Source organism: Lissotriton helveticus, chromosome 3_1, assembly GCF_964261635.1.
Source record: "Lissotriton helveticus chromosome 3_1, aLisHel1.1, whole genome shotgun sequence".
In the NCBI taxonomy this organism is placed as follows: Eukaryota; Metazoa; Chordata; class Amphibia; order Caudata; family Salamandridae; genus Lissotriton; species Lissotriton helveticus.
In genome coordinates, this window is record NC_136061.1 from 452,204,649 (window position 1) to 452,227,086 (window position 22,438).

General features: G+C 43.2%; 1 protein-coding gene across 1 annotated transcript; it reads right to left on the minus strand.

Moving 5' to 3' along the window:
• Positions 1-972: 972 nt before the first annotated feature.
• Positions 973-22,407, minus strand: LOC144824598 (gamma-crystallin M2-like). Its single transcript, XM_078683651.1, has 3 exons — positions 22,370-22,407; positions 4,112-4,354; positions 973-1,302 (listed from the first exon to the last, which is right to left on the minus strand). The coding sequence occupies exons 1-3, from the start codon at positions 22,376-22,378 to the stop codon at positions 1,021-1,023; spliced, it is 534 nt and encodes a 177-aa protein (XP_078539777.1). The 5' UTR covers positions 22,379-22,407; the 3' UTR covers positions 973-1,020.
• Positions 22,408-22,438: the final 31 nt, after the last annotated feature.

Genomic DNA, 22,438 nt, shown 5'->3' on the forward strand with positions numbered 1-22,438 from the left:
TATGTGTTCCTGTCTGCCAAAATCGATGTCCTTGAACATAATATGGCGAGAACAGAGATATTGCACATTCTTATTAGTATGGAAGCAGAAATGCACACAAATGTTATAGAGCAGGGGTTTCCAACCTTTGGTGTTCTTTGAAAATAATCCTGAGCTACTAATATGATGATTGTTCTAAAGTGACCCTGGTAAACACGGCTACATCAGTGGCCAGGATTACCACCACCGTTCACCTCAGTGCATCAGGCAGGGTTGTCAGCAGTAATACAAACAAGGCTATATCAATATGGAATGCCTCTGCTTGGGTAATGCAAAAAAAGACATAGCTGCCATTCCATTGGCACCCAGTTAATATTATTAGTAATTTTTCCCCAATGTGCATAATCTGTCACTTAAATATCAGCCCTAAAATTATTTTGAAAATTCAACAATTTTTCTCCAATCAATGAGCATATGAATTTTGACAGTACACACGTTTTCTTCTCGAATGCTCACTTTTTTTATTTTGGTTTATTCAATGTTAAATAAACCATGCAAAAGGTCTAATTGATAGCATTGGCTACACAGGAGAGCTATTTACATGCAGCTAGAGCTATTCGTTGGAGAAGCCTGTTATGATCCATGTGTTGTTGCCTGTCCTTATCATAACTGTCCAGAGAAGTGAACTGAATGCGAAAGATAAAATGAAGTGGGAGGCGTACTCATGATTCGAATGGACGGGAAGCACTTACTGGGGACATGCTATACAGCACCTTGAACTACTATAGCGGGTTTATTTCACAATAATTTGGCGTCAGAAATATTGGTAAGATATATTGAGTGTTTGACTACTTATTGAAAATAATATGGAAATATTTTCTAAACTTACTGACAGCTATTCAAATAATGTTTTGAAGTCATGAGACAGTTTACACATGTTGTGTCTGGACATATAGTAATTGAAGTTTATCAGTAATAAGAAAGAAGCAATGCTATGAATGAATACATTTTATTCACAGTTCTTGGAAACAAATTTAAATCTTAGAAACTTTTGTGGAATTCCATTTTTCTAAGGGAGCCAACTTTGCTGCTCATGGATCCCCAGTCTAAGTATCTTCTGTACTCCCCGGGTCTAAGGAAGTACTGTCGCCCCCTGAAGTTTGGCTGTTCATAAAAGATCCAATATCCCTCATGCACGGTGCAGGAGTGGATTTCATGGTATTTGAATTCTTCATGTAGATCAGGGCAATCCTCAGTAAACTCCATCATCTGCCCTCTGAAGTCCTCTCTCTCGTAGATCTGGATTCTGAACGTGCCTCGATACTGTGAGATGAAACAGTAAGGAACAGTGTTATGTTTAGTCATGTTATGTTATAGGAGATAGCTTGGATAGCACGTAGAAGCCCCAGTGTACATAAATGGAGTGCATATTTGACCCCCAGCTGCTAGTTCTTTCCTTCTATCTTTATTCTTACTTCTGTCATTTTTCCTTCTTTGCCTCTTTCTTTCTTCATTCCTTTCTTTCATCTTCCCTTCTCTCTTTCAGTTTCTTTCTTTCCTTGTTGCGGTGTTTCTTCCTCTTTTTTATTTCTTTCCTTCTTTGCTTGTTTGTTTCTTCCTCTTGTTCTTTCTTCCCTTCATTCTTCATTTCTTTCTGCCTCCTGTTTCCTGTTCCCTACTTTCTTTTCTTCTTTTTAATTATTTCCTTCTTTCTTTCTCACCATCTTTTCCAAAGGTAAGAGGTCTTTTTGCTTGGTCTGTGTGAACAGACTTAACAAATGAAGACCTTTTGATTTTACTCAAATTATGTGTATAACATAGTTACCTACTGTGGTTGTCAACCAGATTTTGTCAATTAGTCTGTGGTTCTGTCACTCACATTTTCCTTCCACACACTTCAGCCTTCATCAAGGTGCAATGTGTCAGCCCACTTCAGCCATTAGCTGATTTCACTATAAGTTATGGGTTGCTGCCCTTTCACATCAACACACAAAGTAGTTCCTTTCAGTGCCAGGCAGTACTATGCATATTTTTTCGACCAAAAAACAACACTTTTGCCTTTAATCAATTGTTTTGATTAAATTGATCAGTGCCCAGCAGCTTCCTGAATAATAAAGTTTGGCAAAAACATGACAAACAAAACAAGAATTTCCAAAAGGCTGGAGGCCAACACCATATCTATTGGCTTTGCCAATGCTTGTTTTTCCAAGTCATGGGAATTATGTCTTTTGCCTCCTTATTTTGCTGTAGGACAGGTTTGGCAAAGATGAAACCGATCAGTGCAGACGCAGATGGGAACCGTGTGTTTGTTTTGACCGAAATTGGCCTGTGTGCTGCACGTACAGTAACTAGGAAGATCTCCAAGTTAGTGGATTGGCAACAGACATCACAACTTGGAAAGTTGGAGCAGTAATAACTTATTGGGCCATATCATGAACTGCACTACTCCCTCACACAGTACACAGTGGCTTTCTTGAATACTCTGTCTACAGTGTATATGTTTTACCCAAAATGTCTATGAATATGAACATTAACTGCGGACAGCACTGCTTGTAATCAGATAGAGGCAACCAAAAACAGCACTGCATGCACTCACTCAGAGATATACAGAAATAAATGTGCTTTAAACAATGCATTGCCAGAAAACCAGTTGCACATAATATAACCCTCAGTGTTTCCAAACTGTGCTGTATGCAGTGCAGATATTAACTAAATGATTTTCAGAGATTATATATGTGCCAAAAGTGCAGCACTATTGGTAAAAAACACAAATGGACAGATCCCTATTTGGCACTGAATGGCATCATGATACAGCATATATTTAGATTGTTGTATGCAGAATGCACGACTTTTTGCCTCTGCATGGTACATATACTGTGACCTAATTCTTACGTTTAGGGGTTTGCCTAGTGAATTGGCAGTGGAAAAATCATTAAGGTCATATGATTATGCATTGTTTTTCATTGTAAGTACCAAGGAGATGACTACAGCTCCTACTGTTTAGATGATTTAAGTGGGTAAATCTGCCCCATTTTTAGGTGGGCTGGCAGAAGACATCCTTTGCCCAACCAACACTGTTCAGATGGCAGTACAAGTGTTAGTACAAGTGTTGTCATCTGTCTTAGATGTGTATCAGTTGTCTGTGTTACTACCAACGTGGACTAGGAACCAAAAGCAGTCCTGGCAAAATGTTCAAAACAGCCCACTAACATTCCTCCGGTGTCTCTGCCAAAATCCCTTTTCCATTCAACCACACTCTGTCTCCCACTCTATTTCTTTTCTCTATCCCACCTTCTCCCCTTCTGTTCTCTTTGTCTCATCTCTATTGATATGACCCACCTCTCTCTCTCTCTTTCTCTCTCTCCAAGGGGCTAATTTTGATGTTGTTACATTCGCCACCTCCGAGCCAGCAATGGCGACTGTCATGACATCGTAACGAGTGAAACCCCCCCCGCCATATTACAATGGCGGGGGTTTCGCGGCAGATGCAAAGTGCGCCTGCAGCTTTTCCTCCGGTCGGCAATCGTTCCAATGGCCGGCCGGGCGGAATTGGCCCCTAATATGGTGGCAGTGCCTAGCAGGCACCTCCATCCATATTAGGATAGTGTGTTGTGAAAGGCTGTCGGGATGTTCTTTGAGGGCCCTATGTGGCCCAGGGGTATGGGGGTGCACTTGGGGGGTATCCAGCAATCCTCCCTCCATTTGCATGCACAAAGTGGCAGGCACCGCACGGTGCCTGCCACTTTGTGCATGCAAATGCACAAAATGCCATTTTGGCATTGTGGCGGGTGCCGCCGCAATGTCAAATATGCAGGATGTGACCGCCAGGGTGGCGGGCGCATCCTAATCAGGGCTGCGGCACTGCAGCATGTCTGTCGACTGGTCACGTTTCCACTGGGATGGCGAGTGGACTAAAGTCCGCCATCCATCCTAATAAGACCCCAAGTCTCTTTTGCTCTCCCTGGAACATCTCATATGCTTGAGGATGGACCCTGGAGAGCTGTGAAAAGTTACAGTGACTCCAGCCAGAGCAGTGAGTCATCGAAAACTGTTCTCCAATGGCTACAGCCCTCTGGCAAATGCCTAATGAGATAAATGGCTAATCCAGCTCTTTTTCTACAAAAGAACTTACTGGTAAAATAAATCGGCAGGAACGAATAGTGTCGTTGTAACCCATCCACCGCTGGAAGTCAGGGTATTCTCCTCGTCTTAGAATGTACTGGTAACCCATATAATTGGGCCGCTCATATAGAACCCATGGTCCGCTTTCCACACGGATGGAGTTGCACCTACTGAAGTAGGAGGAAAGGTCTGAAGAGTCAGTGCTGCACTCATAAGAGCGTCCCTGAAAGTTTCGATCCTCATAGAAGATAATCTGCAGTATAAAAAGGAAATGTGTAAGTGAGCTCATTGAATTTATACACCTATTGGCAAGATATATATGTCTACACTGTAGGCTTTTTTCAAAGACTGTATTTACAGTACCACTTACTTATTACATCATGCAATTCACAAATGGGTGTACGGAGAGGTTTAGAGACAGATATGGAGGGGTTTTGGGGTGGACAGACACCCACCCACCAAAGAGTAATCCTGTTGCTATTCACAAACTTTACTTCTAAAGTTGTTACAGTCAAAAACGACACACATCAGTGGTTCATGTATTCTAACTCAGACCTGAAGCAAGTTTAGTACTACAAATGGCCAATCACTTGTTTTATATATCTTCACAACTGCTCTCATATTCCAGTAGCCCTGCAGCAAATGTGTATGTCTGGGTGAGGAGCACGCCAATCTCACCTCTATGAACACCCAACTAAGAGAGACATACACTTCGCTGAATTAATGCTGCATTTAATTCACATTTCGTGTGTAAAGCACCATGCAGTACAAAACACCCAATGCATTTGGGCATTAATAACTAATTGGTCACAGGTAAATATAATTTCCCAGAAAAACAAATAAATACACTTTAATGTGGATAAAATCAAAGAAGGACAAATGTACCAACGTTGATCATCTCATATTTCGGCCATCTTGAAGTGTAACAAAGGTATTATGTGTGTAATGTCGAATAGCTTTTTAATCTTGCCTAAATGTAAATGGGCATGGCAAATCCTCATCCAATGGCCTTATACTTGAGAGCTATAATTCATGACTCATGCAAACTGCAATTCCGTGAATGGCTAATATGCAAGAAAAATATAATCAATACATGATAAGTACATCATCCTTCTTATACCTCCTATTCACAAAAAAAGCTAAATCAACAAAAGGGCAAATTAAACCTACTTCAAACAACATAAAGCCCAAGGGAACTTGCCCATACTAGAATACGTAATGACAGGTTATCAAACAACATCTGACCTTATACTATCTTAATTATATAGTACAATCAAAATTATCTACACAACACAGTAACATTATTTATAACCAATGCCCCATTCCATATTCAGGACATCATTAACTGAGCAACAACTGAGTACTTGTCTCTCTTGACTGGATGTTAACGGAAGTGAATTGGAGATATGTATATATATATATATATATATATATATATATATATATATATATATATATATATACATATATAAATAATTTAACTTTTAAAGTACATAGATAAAAAATAAATATTGTATGATAACATATTTTAATGACATTTTAGATGATTAAAAATAATTACAACTTCAATGTACTAATAATTACAATGATCTTAATGAATTATATACATATTTTTTTGTAATTTTTATTACGTACAAAATAAATTTAAAGTAATCTATTGATAAATGGTAAGTTGATATGTGAGTAAATCTACACAAGTCTATGAGATTTTGGATGTCAGCGCAAGCTAAAATAGCCTTATCAATTAATTGGGTTGGGTAAAGAAGATAGAGAACCAGCTGTGTGATATGGCTAATATATTATAAATTCATAATTACAACGTTGAATACCCCATAGCCTCCTCAAAAAGGGAATTGTCTGAATGGGGTTTGATGATTGAGAGAGAAAAACATTTCCGATACCTGAGGCAAAAGCATGCAACAGCAGATCTGTGTGAATCATGGGAAATAAATTCTTCCTTCCAGTATTTATATGCCCTTTCTAATCATTTAATGTGGAACAAAATCAAATGTTTAGACTAGGACGCCATCCTCTCTGGAGAATCTTCCTTTAGGAAGTAAGATTGGCTGGGTGGATATAGATTGAAGATACAGTGTACAATGGCTCATATTGTATTAGATTGTTTTTATTTTTTAATGTGTGCTGCAAAATCCTAAACCATTAAAAAATATATATAATATAATATAAGGATCTGTGGCAATACAATTCCTATTTATGTATGCAATATATGGATGTAACCTGTGCAATGGCAAGATTTGTATTGGTTTTCAATGATTTTGTACTCTGATCATGTATATTTTCAGTATTTTAATTATCTATTATTTTAGTCTATTGTACATTTTAATGGGTCTTTTTAAAATTGATATTGTAGTGTTTAAGAGACATTTCTCAAACAAACTTAAGTTTTTGTCCTTAAACGGGACATTAACAAAAGTAAATTTACTCTTAAACTTAGGGGCCGATTACGATGTGGGGTGGACAATACCGTCTTGTAAACGGGACCAACCAACCTCCAGTCAGCGGTCCTTATCACCTGATTTGGATGCGACGTTGGATGTTTGGTTGCATTCGGACATTCGAGCATGTGTTACGGCCGGAAACCGACCATAGTACATGCTCCCATAGGGAAACCAAAGATCACGCACACAAGAGTGCCCTTCTAGGGGCCCCCAAACATGCTTTCCGATGAAGACCGGCATGGAAACCCTGCCTGAAGCCATGTATCTTAATCCCAAGGGCGAAATGACCGCTCTTTGCGATTACAGGCCGGCATCCGACTGGCCGATGAGCTCCTTGAATGACCGACGAGTTTTCATAATCCGCTGGTAGGAATTGAAACCGATTATGACGGTTGGAAAGCCTCTGACGTTTGGTCGGAGCTTTCCGACAGCAATCGTAATAAGCCCCTTTGTAGTAAATGTACAGCTTTTGTCTGTTTACCATTTCGGGGTATACATTTACTACGAGGTGCAGACTTAAATGTCCCTTTCCACTGTATGTGTGCTTTAAGCAATTTGGGCCAGTAAAGTCAGGTTAAAGTTGACATTCCTTATTTAAAATATCTGATGTCTGTGCTGTGCTTTCATGCACTTCAGCTTGAGGTCTATGCTATTTGAGAGTTACTTCATTTCTCTTGTTAACCTGCTTCGGGATATAGAGGGCAAGTTAGTGTATTTGCCTTCGATTTATTTTCTATGGTGTGATACTACTGTTAAATGTATCTTCTTCTTCCTACGTGAAATAGGGAATAGTGTCCCAATCATGATGGAACTGCAAAATATGGGTGTAAATTGTGCACCTGCCACTTTACATTAGTGAATGCTGCACAAAATAAAAGGTGCTTAATTTACTTCCGATTCCAAGTTTCACGCATCGGAATGAGGAAAGAGCACATATAGCTCATGTTATTTAGTTGACATTCCGGATTAGCAGGCGTTGCCCACACACGTAGCTGCTAGCACGACAGCTCTCCCCCTCCCTCTGCCCACTTCCTTTCTCGCTGTGACGCTGCTGAAATGCTCTGGAGGAACGAGATACAGAACCATGGCAGCCCAGGCACGGATAGATGTGCCAATTCCCTGTGGTTGGTTCGAGCAAGAGCAGCGCTGAAGTGGGGAAAGATACCCGCTATTCCTGGAATTTGAACACTGTTCTGGCGGCCGGTCTGAAGCGGTAACAGCACTTGAATCGTGGGTCCTGTAACCACTATGTGTTTTATATGGCGGAAAACACCCTGCAGAGCTCAGGGGTGGAATTAGGGGAGGCTACGGCTGTGTTTCACATGCCCCTGCTGAAGAGGCTTCTTATTTATAAATTTAGGAGGAGGATGACTTTCAGCTGCCTCCTCCTGCTTTGGCTTGTTTTCCTGAGGGGGTGAGATATCAGAATGGGCACAACCAATCTGAAACAGCGAAGAAAGATATTAGTGAAATGCCAGACCAGACCACCCCTTCACCAGCCACCAGGTCGATACGGAGGGCCCAAAAAACACCCAACACAGGGTGGAGCTTAAAACGAATGCACTTTTTGAGTTAGACAGGCAAGCTTGATGACCCCTGAGACACTGAGAGAACGCCTGCGATAGAGAATAATAAAGATCTCTCTGACCCTTTGTTGGACCTGCAGCTGGATACAACCTGCAACGTTGAATCCGAGGCCAAGTTCTAAAAAGAACAGAGATGCAGGGGGCTAACAGTGGTACAAGCACAAGCCCCAGCCCTCCTAAACAATACCTCCTCTTCCAATAATATTAGAAGCAACAGAACCCAGCCCCGTCTGTACCAGACAAGGATACACTCACTAGACAACTGGCTAGGTCTCAGGCTTTTTGCACAAGGACAAGAAAATATTCACCCGGGGCTGTCTCTAAATACCTCCAATGGCCCTCTATCTCCTCAGGGCATTCAACTGCTAGCTAGGACCGCACAGGTTTCAGTCAGTGAAAATGAAGAGAGGGATGAAACATTAAGCCCGAAGCTGTTACCAAGAAGGATGCCGGAAGATGGAGAGACATTGATTCAATATATGCTGGCTACCATACTGGGCGAAATTGGGGATCTAAAATAGTCCCAGGCTCTAGAGATTGTTTACTGCATGAACGGCTGTTCAAGTTGGAGGAGAGTTTATCCAATACACACAAAAGAATTGGGTAGGCAGAGAGTCGCATCTCAGAACTGGAGGATAAACAAGAACCAGATAGAGCTGAAGCTCCAGGACTTAGAGAACTACAATAGGTACTCAAACCTTCGCCTAGTGGGAATCCCGGAAGGGTGCGCAGATGCTCAGGTATCAAAATGGGCGGCATTGTTACTGAAAAAAGAAATACCGGAGCTAGAAGGGGACTTAACAATTACAAGAGCTCAGAGAGTCCCCACTCAGAGACAGTCAAACGCAAGATTCCCTTGGACAATATTATTGAACTTCGTGGACTACCGTGTTAAGGAAAGAATACTGAGTACTGCTATTGCTAAGAGGTCCTTCTCTACTTTGGAAATCCCACAGTTTAAGATATTCTCAGACATGTCGGTGGCAACAGCCGTGCATAGAAAAGAGTTTGTTAAAATGATCAATTTATTCAAAGAGAAGGGGGCTCAGGCATCGATAGTACAATCAAAACCTAAAATGTTAGCCAAAGAACACTTTCACATATTTACTGATATTCAGGATGCTCAATTGATGTTATCAAATTTGTCTGCAGGGGAAATGTGTGGTTAGCTCACAGTGCTGCAATTTACTCAGATAGTCTCACAGTAACGCATTGCTGAAGGCGGGAGGAGGGGTGGAATGGGTGCTTAGAGCACTAGTCGTCGATGGGGGAGCAGGAGTGCGCAAAGGATGCAATACAATGGCATCCAGTGTTAGAAGGGGGGAGAGGGAATAGTGGGTGATACCATGTTACAGGGAGGGCACAAAGAGTTTGAGGTGTTTAGGGTGGCGGGGTGGGGCAAAACATAAAAGGAGAGTTCAAATCTAAGTGCTTAACAATTTCAGGGGCTGTATCAAATGTACTATATAGGTCATATCATCTGTTTTCATAAGAAACTGAAAATAGAAAGCATGGGGAGAATAGAAATTGCACAGGACACTTTATCTGAACGGATAGTATACAGTTATAATAGGAAGAAAAGCACACTGCACTGACCAGTTATCTGTTATATTATCTGTTTACTTTAGTACGAGTCACTTTAGTCATTTTAGGTAAAGAGGTTCTGAAAGTAATCTCTTTTAATACTAATGGACTAAACAATAAACAAAAGGCTCAAACAATAGAAAGCTTGCTGAGAAGCCACAGCCCCGATATCATACTCCTGCAGGAAAACTCATTTTAAGAACACAAGCAAGCCGAGTTGGATTTTTTAACAATGGGCTGTTTTTTATTGTCTATCTAATGCCAGCTGCGCACAGAAGGAGGTATTGATTTACATAGATAAACATGTATCATTCCAGGTGAAAACCACACAGACAGATTCCGGGTGGAGTTAGGCCTTTGTAAATGTGAGTTTCAATCAATTCAATTTTACCAAAGCAACAAATGACGCACCGGTCTTAGACAACCCGCTCCCTTTGCTCCAGCTCAAACAGGTTTTAACCAATATTGGGTGGATACTTTAATTTTCTCCAAGAACCCCTAATCGATTCCGCCACTAAAGCTCGAAAACAAAAGAAGCCACAGATGGCTATTGCTGTAGCTAATTGCAAAATAGATTTAGATCTGATAGATCCATAGCGATCTCTGTTCCCTTGGAAAAAAGCTTTTTCATGTTTTTCAGCAAAATATAATAGGTCTAGAATAGACTACTTCTGGATCTCACATGGTCTGAAAATGATCTCTTATGAGGATATATCAAAAAACGCTTTTTCAGATCATTTAGAGAGGGAGGAATGGTATACAGAGGTAACAAATGACATTGATAGGTTTTTTTAACCCCTTCCCTGAGCTGCTAATTCTGCCGTGGCATGGGGGAGCTAGGGGGTGGGCGTGGCGCTTCAGTGCTCGTGACGGCTCCACGCCGTCATGAGTCACGGGTTGCGTGTGCTCATGATGGCGTGGTGCCGTCATGACCTCTCCCGCTCATTAATTCAGCGAAACAGAAAATAGAAAGCATGGGGGAGACTAGAAATTGCACAGGACACTTTGGGCTAGATGTAAGTCACAAAATCCCGGTCGGTAACGGCCGATTTCGGATTTTCAGATGTAGGGGGCTTAAAAATTACCGATTCGGTAAATGACCGAATCGGTATTTACCGATTCTGTAAATTTACCGAATCGATAATTTGAAATGTAGGTGGCACTGAAAACAGTGCCACAGGGCCTTAAGAATTCGATATTTACCATCAAATACGATTTGATGGTAAATAACCAATTCCTGTGTACATGCACATCTGTGCATGTACACCTGTGCCATGTGGCACACATACATGCCCAAAGGGCATGTATGCCTTAAGGGCCATCACTCCTAACCTTGTACATATTTTGTAGCTTTATTTGGCACACAAGCCTGAATCAGGGGTGCAACAGGGTGTCAAAGTGACACCCTGTCCTCCTTGTCAATTCGGTAATTTTACCGAATCGGTATTTACCGATTCGGTAATTGCCATTGGTTCCTATGGGCCTCAAGGCCCATAGGAATCAATGGCAATTACCGAATCGGTAAATACCGATTCGGTAATTACCGAATTCTACCGATTCGCTAAATTATCCGGTAAAAATACCTACATAGCATTTACCGATTTGTAAATACCGAATCGGTAAAATTCGGCATTTACGAATCTGTAAATGCCATTTACCTACATCTCGCCCTTTATCTTTAACAGAGCACTCGATGCACTTTAATACCTGCTACATGCTTACGTCACTTTACGTATATATGATGCACTTTTGATTTATATGGGCCGTATTCTAGCTGCTACTAATCCTGAACGGATGGTATACAGTTATAATAGGAAGCAATGCACACTGCACTGATCAGTTATCTGTTATATTATCTGTTTACATTAGTACGAGTCACTTTAGTAATTTTAGGCTATTGCTGTAGCTAATTGCAAAAGGGATTTAGATCTGATGGATCCATAGCACTCTCTGTTCCCTAGGAATCAAGCTTTTTCATGTTTTTCAGCAAAACATAATAGATCTAGAATAGACTACTTCTGGATCTCACATGGTCTGAAAATGATCTCTTATGAGGATATATCAAAAAATACTTTTTCAGATCATTTAGAGAGGGAGGAATGGTATACAGAGGTAACAAATTACATTGATAGGTTTTTTTTAAACCCTTCCCTGAGCCGCTAATTCTGCCGTGGCGTGCGGGAGCTAGGGGGTGGGCGCGGAGCTTCAGTGCTCCTGACGGCTCCACACTGTCATGAGTCACGGGCGGCGTGTGCTCATGACGGCGTAGTGCCGTCATGACCCCTCCCGCTCATTAATTCACCCGCACAGGCGGGGAAATAGTGCTGCGTCGGTGGAGCGGCAGCGGCATGACAGATCCATGCCATCATGAGCACACGGCTACAGTGACTCATGATGGTGTGGAGTCGTCATGAGCACCCAAGGGGTTAATAATGCAATGCCTGAGTAAGCATTGTTGGGATGCCTTTAAGGTGGTATTACCGGACTTTATCACATTGAAAGAATCCAACAGCAGATGAGTAAAAGGGAACTAAGATCCAAGCTCAAATTTAGGCTTGAGCAAGCACTTAGAGAGCATGCCAAAAATAGGAATGTAATTACAAAAAGAAACTTCCTCAGGCAAAGTTGGATATGCAGGAATATTACTATTTGCAGGGTAACATTGCTAACACTGTCTACCTCCAGAGTGTATATGAGGAGAGTGAATACACGGGGAGATTACTGGTGTGGCAGGCAAAGGATAGACAAACGCAAAATAGAATACTTTCACTGATGGATATGGATTCTAACACACAGATAATGAGTTCCTTGGAGTCCATTTTAAGTAATTATGAGAAAATCTATCAGACGGATCCCCAAATAACAGCAGATCACATTATAAGGTTCTTAGATAAACTGCCATTTCCATCCCTATCCAGAGAGCAAAGCGAAATGGTAGAGGCTGAGTTCTCTCTTGAGGAGATGGATACAGTAGTAAAGTCAATGGCTAACAGCAAAACAGCTGGGGAGAATGGACTACCGGTAGAAATATATAAGAGGTTCGCCCCAATTTTAAATATGCCACTGCTAATGCTTTCCAACCACATAGTAAAAGGAGGAGAACCCCCAGCATCCTTCCACACCTCTGTGGTAGTTAGTATTTTAAAAAAAGACAAAAATAAGGAAAACGTCACTTCCTATAGGCCTTTCAGCCTTTTTAACATCGATTACATAATCTTTACAAAGCTACTTACCAATAGGCTCAATAAGATCATGGGATCAAGCTGGTTTTGTAGCAAGCAGGCAGCTCTCTTCAAATACAAAGTTTTTAATAGAAGCTTTGGACTATTTTACACAAAACAAAATAGAGGCACAGGTGTTATTTTTTAGACGCTGAAAAAGATTTTGATTTGATATCCTGGAAATGTCTTTTTTTAAGTCTTGGAAGATTTGGGTTCTTGGAAAAATGTAAACATATAGTGAAACACCTATCGAGGACTCTTCAGCACAAATAATTATTAATTCTAGAAATATAGGTAGCTGTAGAATAAATAGGGGGGACAAGGCAGGGATGTCCTCTAGCCCCAATTTTGTTTGCTTTATTCATAAAATCTATGGCAATAGCTATAAGACAAAAAGCACTACAAACAGCACCTTTACAAGGCATGTCCAACATAAAATTATACGTCAATGTTATTGTTTTATTTCTCAGGCCGGGGGAGAGTATTCAAAAGGAAATTTTAGCAATTTTTGCAGAATTTCAAGCACTGGGAGGATACAAAATAAATAATGTTAGGACGGAAATCTTACTCTGCAACTGTCCAGGTCACACACTAATACCTGATTTCCAGCAACTACATAATTTGAGGCCTAAGATATCTTTAGGTATATTTGTGTCAGAAAATGTGAACAAACTGTATACATTGAACTATGTCCCCCTAGTCCAGAAATTGAAGCGTTTATATGCTAAATGGATTTAACTCCCAATCTCAATAGTTGGAAGGGTAGCATTAATACGAATGTCTATTTTACCATTATTTAATGTTCTATGCGCAGCAATCTCCTGTGCATTACAAATGTCTTTTTAAAAAAAAAGAAATAGATGGTCTATTCTCATCCTTTATATGGCCAACAAGGTATCGAGGCCAGCACAAGTAACTTTGAGTAACCCATATGAGGAGGGAGGGTTAGCCCTTCCAAACTTGAGGGAATACTATTGTGCAAATTTTGCAGATAACACATATAGATTTTTTTAAACTACAGTAATCTCCCAAGTACAGATAACTTTTATTATAATAAAGAGGCTGAAAGAATACATTTTAGATCCTATGAGGCTGGTGAAGAATCCCAAAAAAGCACACTATAAGGTCTTCTAGTGGATTTTAAAGCATAAAGCTCAACTACTTAAGTATTTTAAAATACCTAAGATAAATGGCTCTGCACGTTTGGCCGACCTTCAGGTTGGGGAGTTTAGGCTGATCCATTCTAACATATTAAAGAAATGGGAGGAGAACGCATATACTTATGTGGCAGATTTTCTCAGCTCTGGACAGAGATAGAATGCGGTCTGAGTCATTGTAAAGATATACTTAAATGGCCCTTAATCCAAATAGGCCACCTTTTAGAAAGTAGTATTAAGTGCAAGACCAGAACTCACTGAGTATCTATTAGAAACAACTAGACGCAGACCAATAAGTAGTTGGGTAACATTTTTTAATAAACACAAGACTGTCAAATTTTAAGAAATGTATGAGAAAGAAGGCCTACAGATTTCGAGGATGGTCTGGAATAGAATTAATACATTCAACACTACATTATTAAGAGATGCCAATTTCAGGAGAATGCAATTCTACACTACATGGCTGATATACAGGAATCCATCCTTTCTCCATAGAGTATATCCTCAGATAGAGGATAGATGTTTTTGGTGCTTAGAAGCAGTGGGAGGTACATGGACTCACATTGTTTGGGATTTCCCAAAGATTAAGGAATTTTGGGAAGAAATTGAGAAATAATGCAGAATGAAGCTAGGTCATCCACTAGTTATTGATAGATATATTGCAACTCTTGGATGTTCCCAAACATAACGGTATACATTATACAAGAAGAAGGGCCTTATATAATGGCGAGATCACTAATCCTCCAGAACTGGCGAAGTGAGATCGTACTTACTTTTCATTGTTGGCAGGCTAAATTACATAGAGTAAGAGTGCTGGAGAGACTTACAGGTAGATGCATCAAGCATTTTTGCGAGTGCACACGGTGCGAAATCGCAAAAATCTGCAGTTTGCGCCCGCAAAAATGGCATTTGAGATGCATCAAGGGTTCATGCACTCGCAATTTAAGAATTGGCAAATAATTGCGAGTTCTCAAATTGCGATTGCATTTAAGGAATCGCAATTTGCGATTCCTTAAATGCAATGCATGAACCATTCCAAGATTGCGAATTCGCAATCTGGGGTCGCTATTTACCGCAAATTCAAACTAGGTGGTAAATAGCAAAAACTTAGAAATATGCACTTTAGTGCATTTTTCTAAGTTGTATATTACACACACACATGTCCTTGGGACCTGTGAGTGCACAAAACCAGTGAACATGACCATTTCAGGGGTGCAACAGGGTGTCCTTTGGACACCCTGGCACCCGTGAAATTGCGGCACATTTGCGATTCGCTAATTGCTAAATGCAAATAACGAATGACTCCCCTGTCATTCCAATGGGCCTTTAGGCCCATACGAATGAATGGGAAAGAAATTCCTTATTTGCGATTCACAATTAGCGAATCGCAAATAAGGAATCACTAGGAATTGCAAATAACATTGCGATTCCTACATGCATCCCGTTTTGCGAGTCTTTAATAGCGAATCCTTAAAATTCTCTATTAAGGACACGCCAAGCATAACTTTGATGCATCTGGGGGTATATGCCCTAAGGTCGGGCTCGTACACTAAGTTTGAGAAACGCTGGAAGTCCATAGGAAGCTAGCCAGTAGATTAGATTATATAAGTTAAGTTATTAAGGGACAAATGTGCAATATGTGTTTTCTATGAGTTTTTAAAGTATTACCCTCAGCGATACATCTGGAATATATACTTTATTGTATATTTATGCTTTGTGGATGACATGGGCCAATCAAAATCGGGTACTCTAAGCACTTTATTTTTATACGAATGATTGTGTAATAAACTCTCAATAATAAAAATATATATTTTTAAATATATAGATCATTTTATTTCATATTCTGGGGTGCACAATCCATACAATTGTCATATTTACACTTGTGAAGGATTTGCATCAGATTTCACCGACTGCAAACTTTAGGTGCAAATACAATATGATGACTTTCTGGGACAAACAACGTTTGTGCTTAAAGCAGGGTTACCAGACCCATCATAACTGGGGCCGAAATATTTGATAAAACAGGTTGAATTATTAGCAAGAGGATCTATTTCTTGTGACAAGTACAGGCATAACGGTGTAGTGTCCTAGCTGACACTGTTAAGGGTTAACCATGTATGCCTACACTGAACACCCACCCACCACTGATGTCACGACATCACGTGACACAGTTAATAAAAGGAGCCGAGCGCACGTGCTCGAGGCTCACTAACCCACGATACCTCTGTGTGTGTGTCGCAGTTCTTCCACCATGTGGGCCTAGGGCCCCACACTATTACAATGGCGACGAGGCGGAGCCGGTGCCCATGCGTGCACCAGCATTAACGTTGGGGGGGAAAAAGAAGGGGAATGCTGCTCGTGCCATGAGCAAACCCCCCGCACCAGCAAGTGACCTTCGGCGAGAGGCCCGTGGGGCGTGTGCCGTGCCCCGGGCCGAGTCATCGGAGAAGAAGCGGACCGGGCTGTGCCCACCTGCACCGGCCGCAACTGTGCCCCAAGCGGACCGACCGGAGCCCACCCGAGCCGGCCGCAGCAGCAGTGATCCCCACCGGAGCGGAGTGCTGACCGGGCGGAGCCCACTCGCCACGGCCGCAGGAGCAGACAGGTCCGTAGGCCGGAGGTGAGCCCGGGGACTGTGAATGCCCCTGGGGGGGTCGCGTATGCCAGGAGCGATCCCCCCTGTGATCGCACATAAGCGGTGCCCACCCGCATGGTCAGGCGCCCTGCCGGGCGTGAAGCAGCCGAGAATTGACTGTAATTAACGGCAGAACAGCGGAGCCCACCCGCGGCCTACCTGCTGCTTCCCCGCCACGCAGCGTGTGAGAAGTGCGGCGGCGGGGTGGAGAAAAATGCCCGCAGCGTGTGAAGTGCTGCAAGGCGCTGCAGGCCGCCAGCGGAGCCTACCCGTGTGGCCATGGTGCCCAACAACATACACTAAACAAAGCAGCGCCGGCGGAGACCACCCGCGGCCTGCCTGAATCGTCCCCAGTCCCCCGCCCTGCGCAGCGTGGGAGTAGAGAAGCTGCCGCGGGCGGGGACAGGAAAAGTGCAGGTGGCGCGGAAACAAACTTTAAAGGCAAGCGCCCGCAGCGTGTGGAGAGCTGCGGGGCGCCTATCGCTATGTCCGATGCTGCCCGGCCCGCGTGCACACAAGCGGAGCCGACCCGCGATGGCAGCGACGCCCTGCTGAGCATGTGCAGCTAAGCCAGCGGAGCCTACCCGTGGCCTGCAGTGTTCCCCGACCCCGCCGCCGGTGTGAGGAGGAGCTGCTGTGGCGGCGGGGGGTGTCAGGAACAACGCGGAGGAAGCTTTCCCCACCCGCAGTGGGACCCGAGTGCAGCCGCTCCCCCCCCGCACGGTGAGTGAGGTCGGAGACTGCTGCCCAGCAGTAATTGCCAAATATAGCCCACAGCCCCCCCTGCCCGTTTGAGGACTGAGAGGCTGCCGGGCAGGGAGGGTGAAGATAACGTGCTCCACCCCCTGGGTCCTCGAAAGAGTGAACAGTATACAAACAGCTAGTGCTGTTTAAAACAGATGGAGAAGCACGAAATGCCTGCCAGCACCTGAGAAGACCCCACACTGACCCAGCTACAACAATAAAATAATGGACTTACCTGCAGCCTGCAGCCAGCAGTAACTCCAGCCTCCTCCCCCTGCACACTCCATGGGCAAGGCAAGTTCAGCAAGCCCAAACAACATGGGAAGGAAAGTCACCAAGAGGAGGCAAGCAGCTGCCGAAAGAAATCCAGCCTACACTGCCATCTATTGGACTTTGGTGAGCAGTGCACCCCAAAAGAAGCCACAAGAAACAAACAAGCACAAGACAGCACAAGGGACAGCCTACAGGAAGAGCAAGCCTGCAGCGACGCGGATCAAGACGGAGACCCAACACCGCGGCAGAAGTGACGCCTGTGGCCACAGGTGATCACCGCAATCGCAGATGAAGACAACCTCACGCTGGACGGAGAGGAAGAGTCAAGACGTCTACCGCAAGCAGCAAGATCCAAAGGCAACCGACTGGAAGAGCACAAGTGTACCCCGGACGCGGACAGTACAGGACCGCGCCTGAAAGTAAGGAAGCCACACCCAAAGCACCAGAAGACGTGCGAGGCAAGTACCCAAGTGTGAAGAAGAAAAGTGCGACACGCAAGTGGAAAAGCGACAACGCCAAAGAATCAAATGAACCGCAAGGAACAAAGCTACACTGAAGATGTATCACGACGGTACCAAGTGAAGCAAGAACTTGCCACTACACTGCACACTGACGTGCACCGGAAGAGTAACGCAAAGTTACCCCGCAGCCAAAAGGAGGCGAAACAACCAAGCAGGTGAACGCCCCAAGAAGCTAAAGAACTTCAACGGAAGCGAGCACGAGAAGTGCATCCACTGGAGAAGGTCCATGGAGCGGTGAAGTTAACCCTCCAGAAAAGCAGAGCACACGAAGAGCGCAGGAGAAACTGCGCCAACGCTAAAAGCACTGCAGCAGAACCAATAGCGATCCTAACGGTCGCGGATAGCAAGAAGACTCACGAAGAGCAAGCTATCCACCCCATCTGGTAGCAAAGAAGATCGCCCAGGAAAAAGGATGATCCGACAAGCCAGAGGGGCGCCCAAACAAAAGCCGATCACCCAAAATGATCGCCAGAAATGAAAGAAGAAATTCTGCCAAGACAGGATGAATATGTCCTGCCAGAAGACGTCCGTAAACCGAGAGATCAGAAGACCCGGAGAGACGGACGCAACACCAAGAGTAACTGGAAGTAATCGGAGACAAGAGAAAGGATCGTAATGACCGGTCCAGTCACCGAAGAGTGGAGAGAAGACAGTGTCCTAAAGACAGGACAGGACCCGACAGAATCAGGCAGAGTGCACGCTGCTTGAAGATGCCTGGTCAGCAAGACAAAGGAAGAAAGGTGACCGCACTGTGTCGTGAAAAGGAGAAGAGTGGCACGATGCCATGAAGAAGAGAACTGAAGAAGTCATGTGGCACGACGCCATCATCAACAACTTCTGGAAAAGGTGAAGTGAGGTGTAACAAGTCCACACACCTACAAGGAGAAGAAGAGGTGACACACCACAACATCGTGTACAGTGACCCGCACATCCTGGAGAACACTGATAGCACCAAGAACAGAACAGGCACCTATTCACAAGACCCCGACGACCCGTGGACGGTAGGAGAGCACAGGCCGGACCATTGGCAACACCCACCTTTGGGATTGAGCGGAAGTCTGGAAGCTGAGGGAGCTCAGATGTCCTGAACAAGGAGAACTGACCAATCCACACCAGCCCATGGAGATCCAAGGGGCAAAGGCCTCAGGGACACCGGTGGCAGAGGGTCCCAACACGAGAGATGAGTCCATCGCCGTCTAACCTGCATGTCCCGGGAAGATGTGGAACTTGTGCGCAAAGGCAAGAGTCAACAACTACCCTTCAGGTGGAGCTACGGACTTTGTGAGGTAGTACCCCATCGACTCCTCCATTCACACGCAGACTGTGGAGTTGGAGCAACGCTGTGGAATAATACCCGACCCAGTGGAAACCTGGTAAAAGGGCCTCCGGTGATATCTCGTGGCAGGAGAACACCCGCGAGAGGGGCGTCCTAGTGAGAAGAATGTCCTTCGAACACTCCACCCTTTGAAAAGTAAAGGCAAGCTGCCTACAGTGAAGAAACCGACGGACCAGCTGAAGACAACCCCATCCAAGTCTAACTTCTGGTCATCCTGTTTGACGTCACCCTCAAAAGTAAGATCTCCGTGGACTGACCACCACACGTCCACGGCGCAAGCAAAGAAGAACACGCCCACCGAGAACCAGGACGTCGAGCCAAGAAGAAATAAAGTCTCAGCAGCAATTTACATCACCGTCCTCAAGCAAGCAGCTGAAGAGACTCACTGTAAATTTGTAATTACTGTATATTTATGTACTTCCTCCCACAGGCTCGGACTTTTTGCCTTTCCTTAATTTTTATTAAAGTTTGGGAGGAATGTAGTGTCCTAGCTGACACTGTTAAGGGTTAATTGAAGAACGTGAGGCTAGAGGATCTCTAGTCTCATCCCTTCGTAGGAACACACGTTGTTGTCATTCCTCAGGTCAAGAAAAACGACTTTCATTCAATGATCCTTGTAATTCATTTGTTTATTCCATGATTCAATGTTTTTGTTTTTAGCGGATTGAGTCAGATTTCTTCAAAATCATTTTCAACAATACAGTTCAGGCACTGTCTATTAAACGTGTCCAATGCATTTCGGGCATTAAGAATATGCCCTTCATCAGGGAATTGACACTAGAAACAATAATATAAACAAACATTAGTATAAAGGATTTAACTGTGTACAAAGGTAAACATAATTAGTATCACTGTGTTATAACGTTATGAACTCATGATACAAAGCGGAAGGCATTCAACATTGTGTGTGTGGAAAATCGTTCCATCTATTTACATGCAAGGGAAAAGGTGAAACGGGTCGGTGTCTAACTTACATGCCTGTTGTCAGAGTGCGGTGTACAATCTAAAAAAAGAGGAGATTGAAAAAAACTGCGGTTAGAACCTATGAAACAAGGTGCTTAGTGGTGCACTCAAGATGTTCTGGGTTGGAAGGGTGATGTGGACTAACCTGGTTATGATCGGCAAGTTGAATCGGTCCGGTACTCGTCTCCGCAGAACGCCGGCAAAAGGTTAAGTTTGCCGCGTTCTTTTAATTCAAAATTCACATGACACCCTAATTTTGAATTAAAAGAACGCGGCAAACTTCATAGGTTCTAACCGCAGTTTTTTTCAATCTCCTCTTTTTTTAGATTGTACACCGCACTCTGACAACAGGCATGTAAGTTAGACACCGACCCGTTTCACCTTTTCCCTTGCATGTAAATAGATGGAACGATTTTCCACACACACAATGTTGAATGCCTTCCGCTTTGTATCATGAGTTCATAACGTTATAACACAGTGATACTAATTATGTTTACCTTTGTACACAGTTAAATCCTTTATACTAATGTTTGTTTATATTATTGTTTCTAGTGTCAATTCCCTGATGAAGGGCATATTCTTAATGCCCGAAATGCATTGGACACGTTTAATAGACAGTGCCTGAACTGTATTGTTGAAAATGATTTTGAAGAAATCTGACTCAATCCGCTAAAAACAAAAACATTGAATCATGGAATAAACAAATGAATTACAAGGATCATTGAATGAAAGTCGTTTTTCTTGACCTGAGGAATGACAACAACGTGTGTGCCTACGAAGGGATGAGACTAGAGATCCTCTAGCCTCACGTTCTTCAATTATTTGTTTGACGTCGGTGGGCCCTCGACGCCTCCTGGTAGAGCACCACAAAACACTTAGAAAATATCTTCGAACTCGAGTTCAAATTTGATCAAAACTCAGCTGTGCATCCATCTGACAATAGTTACTGTTAAGGGTTAACCATGTATGCCTACACTGAACACCCACCCACCACTGATGTCACGACATCACGTGACACAGTTAATAAAAGGAGCCGAGCGCACGTGCTCGAGGCTCACTAACCCACGATACCTCTGTGTGTGTGTCGCAGTTCTTCCACCATGTGGGCCTAGGGCCCCACACTATTACAAACGGTACCGAGTGCTGCACAAAGCGGTTGTTTTCCAGTATGTACCAAATCTGCCCTGGAGTGAGGTTAATTCAAAATATGTAGTCAAACAGCCCTGGGCCTCTCCCTCGAAACAGCTAATAAGGGTTGAAATCAGTGTTAGCTGTGGCATTGTTGTGCAAGTCATTGTACACGTAGCCAGACGAAACTGGTCTCAGAACCCAGCCTTTTCTTTTGTGGATGCTTCCGACTCCGAATCAAAGAGAGGATGCCTGACATCTGTGTGTCAAAAGGCAGGTTCTTTTATTTCCCTTTTATTGTATACTTTCTACCCTACCCCTGTTACCTAGACCATTTTATTTAGACATAGTCTTGGGTTTGAGGACAGATGGTTCAAGATTAATGTTCTATAATAAAAAAAGGGAATCTGTTACCCAAAATGTGAAAGACTAGTTCATCAAACCCAAGTATCAAAACCTCTAACTGTGACAAACATTCTGCAATTCAGGTCTTTAATTAATAAAAGGGTGGCAAATTTCAGTTTGAGATTATATTCATTGGGCAGCATTGGTTTAATCTTGCCTTGTATTAACAGTACGCCCCTCAGGCAGCACAATACTCGAAAAAAGAAAAGCACTGCAGTTTAAAAAAACTATATGTGAAACAGATAATCAGCCTTACCTTCCCCATGTTGGCTTGTGTTACGCTGTCGATGTATTTGCTTCTGCTCTCAGGCAGCAATCCATGTAG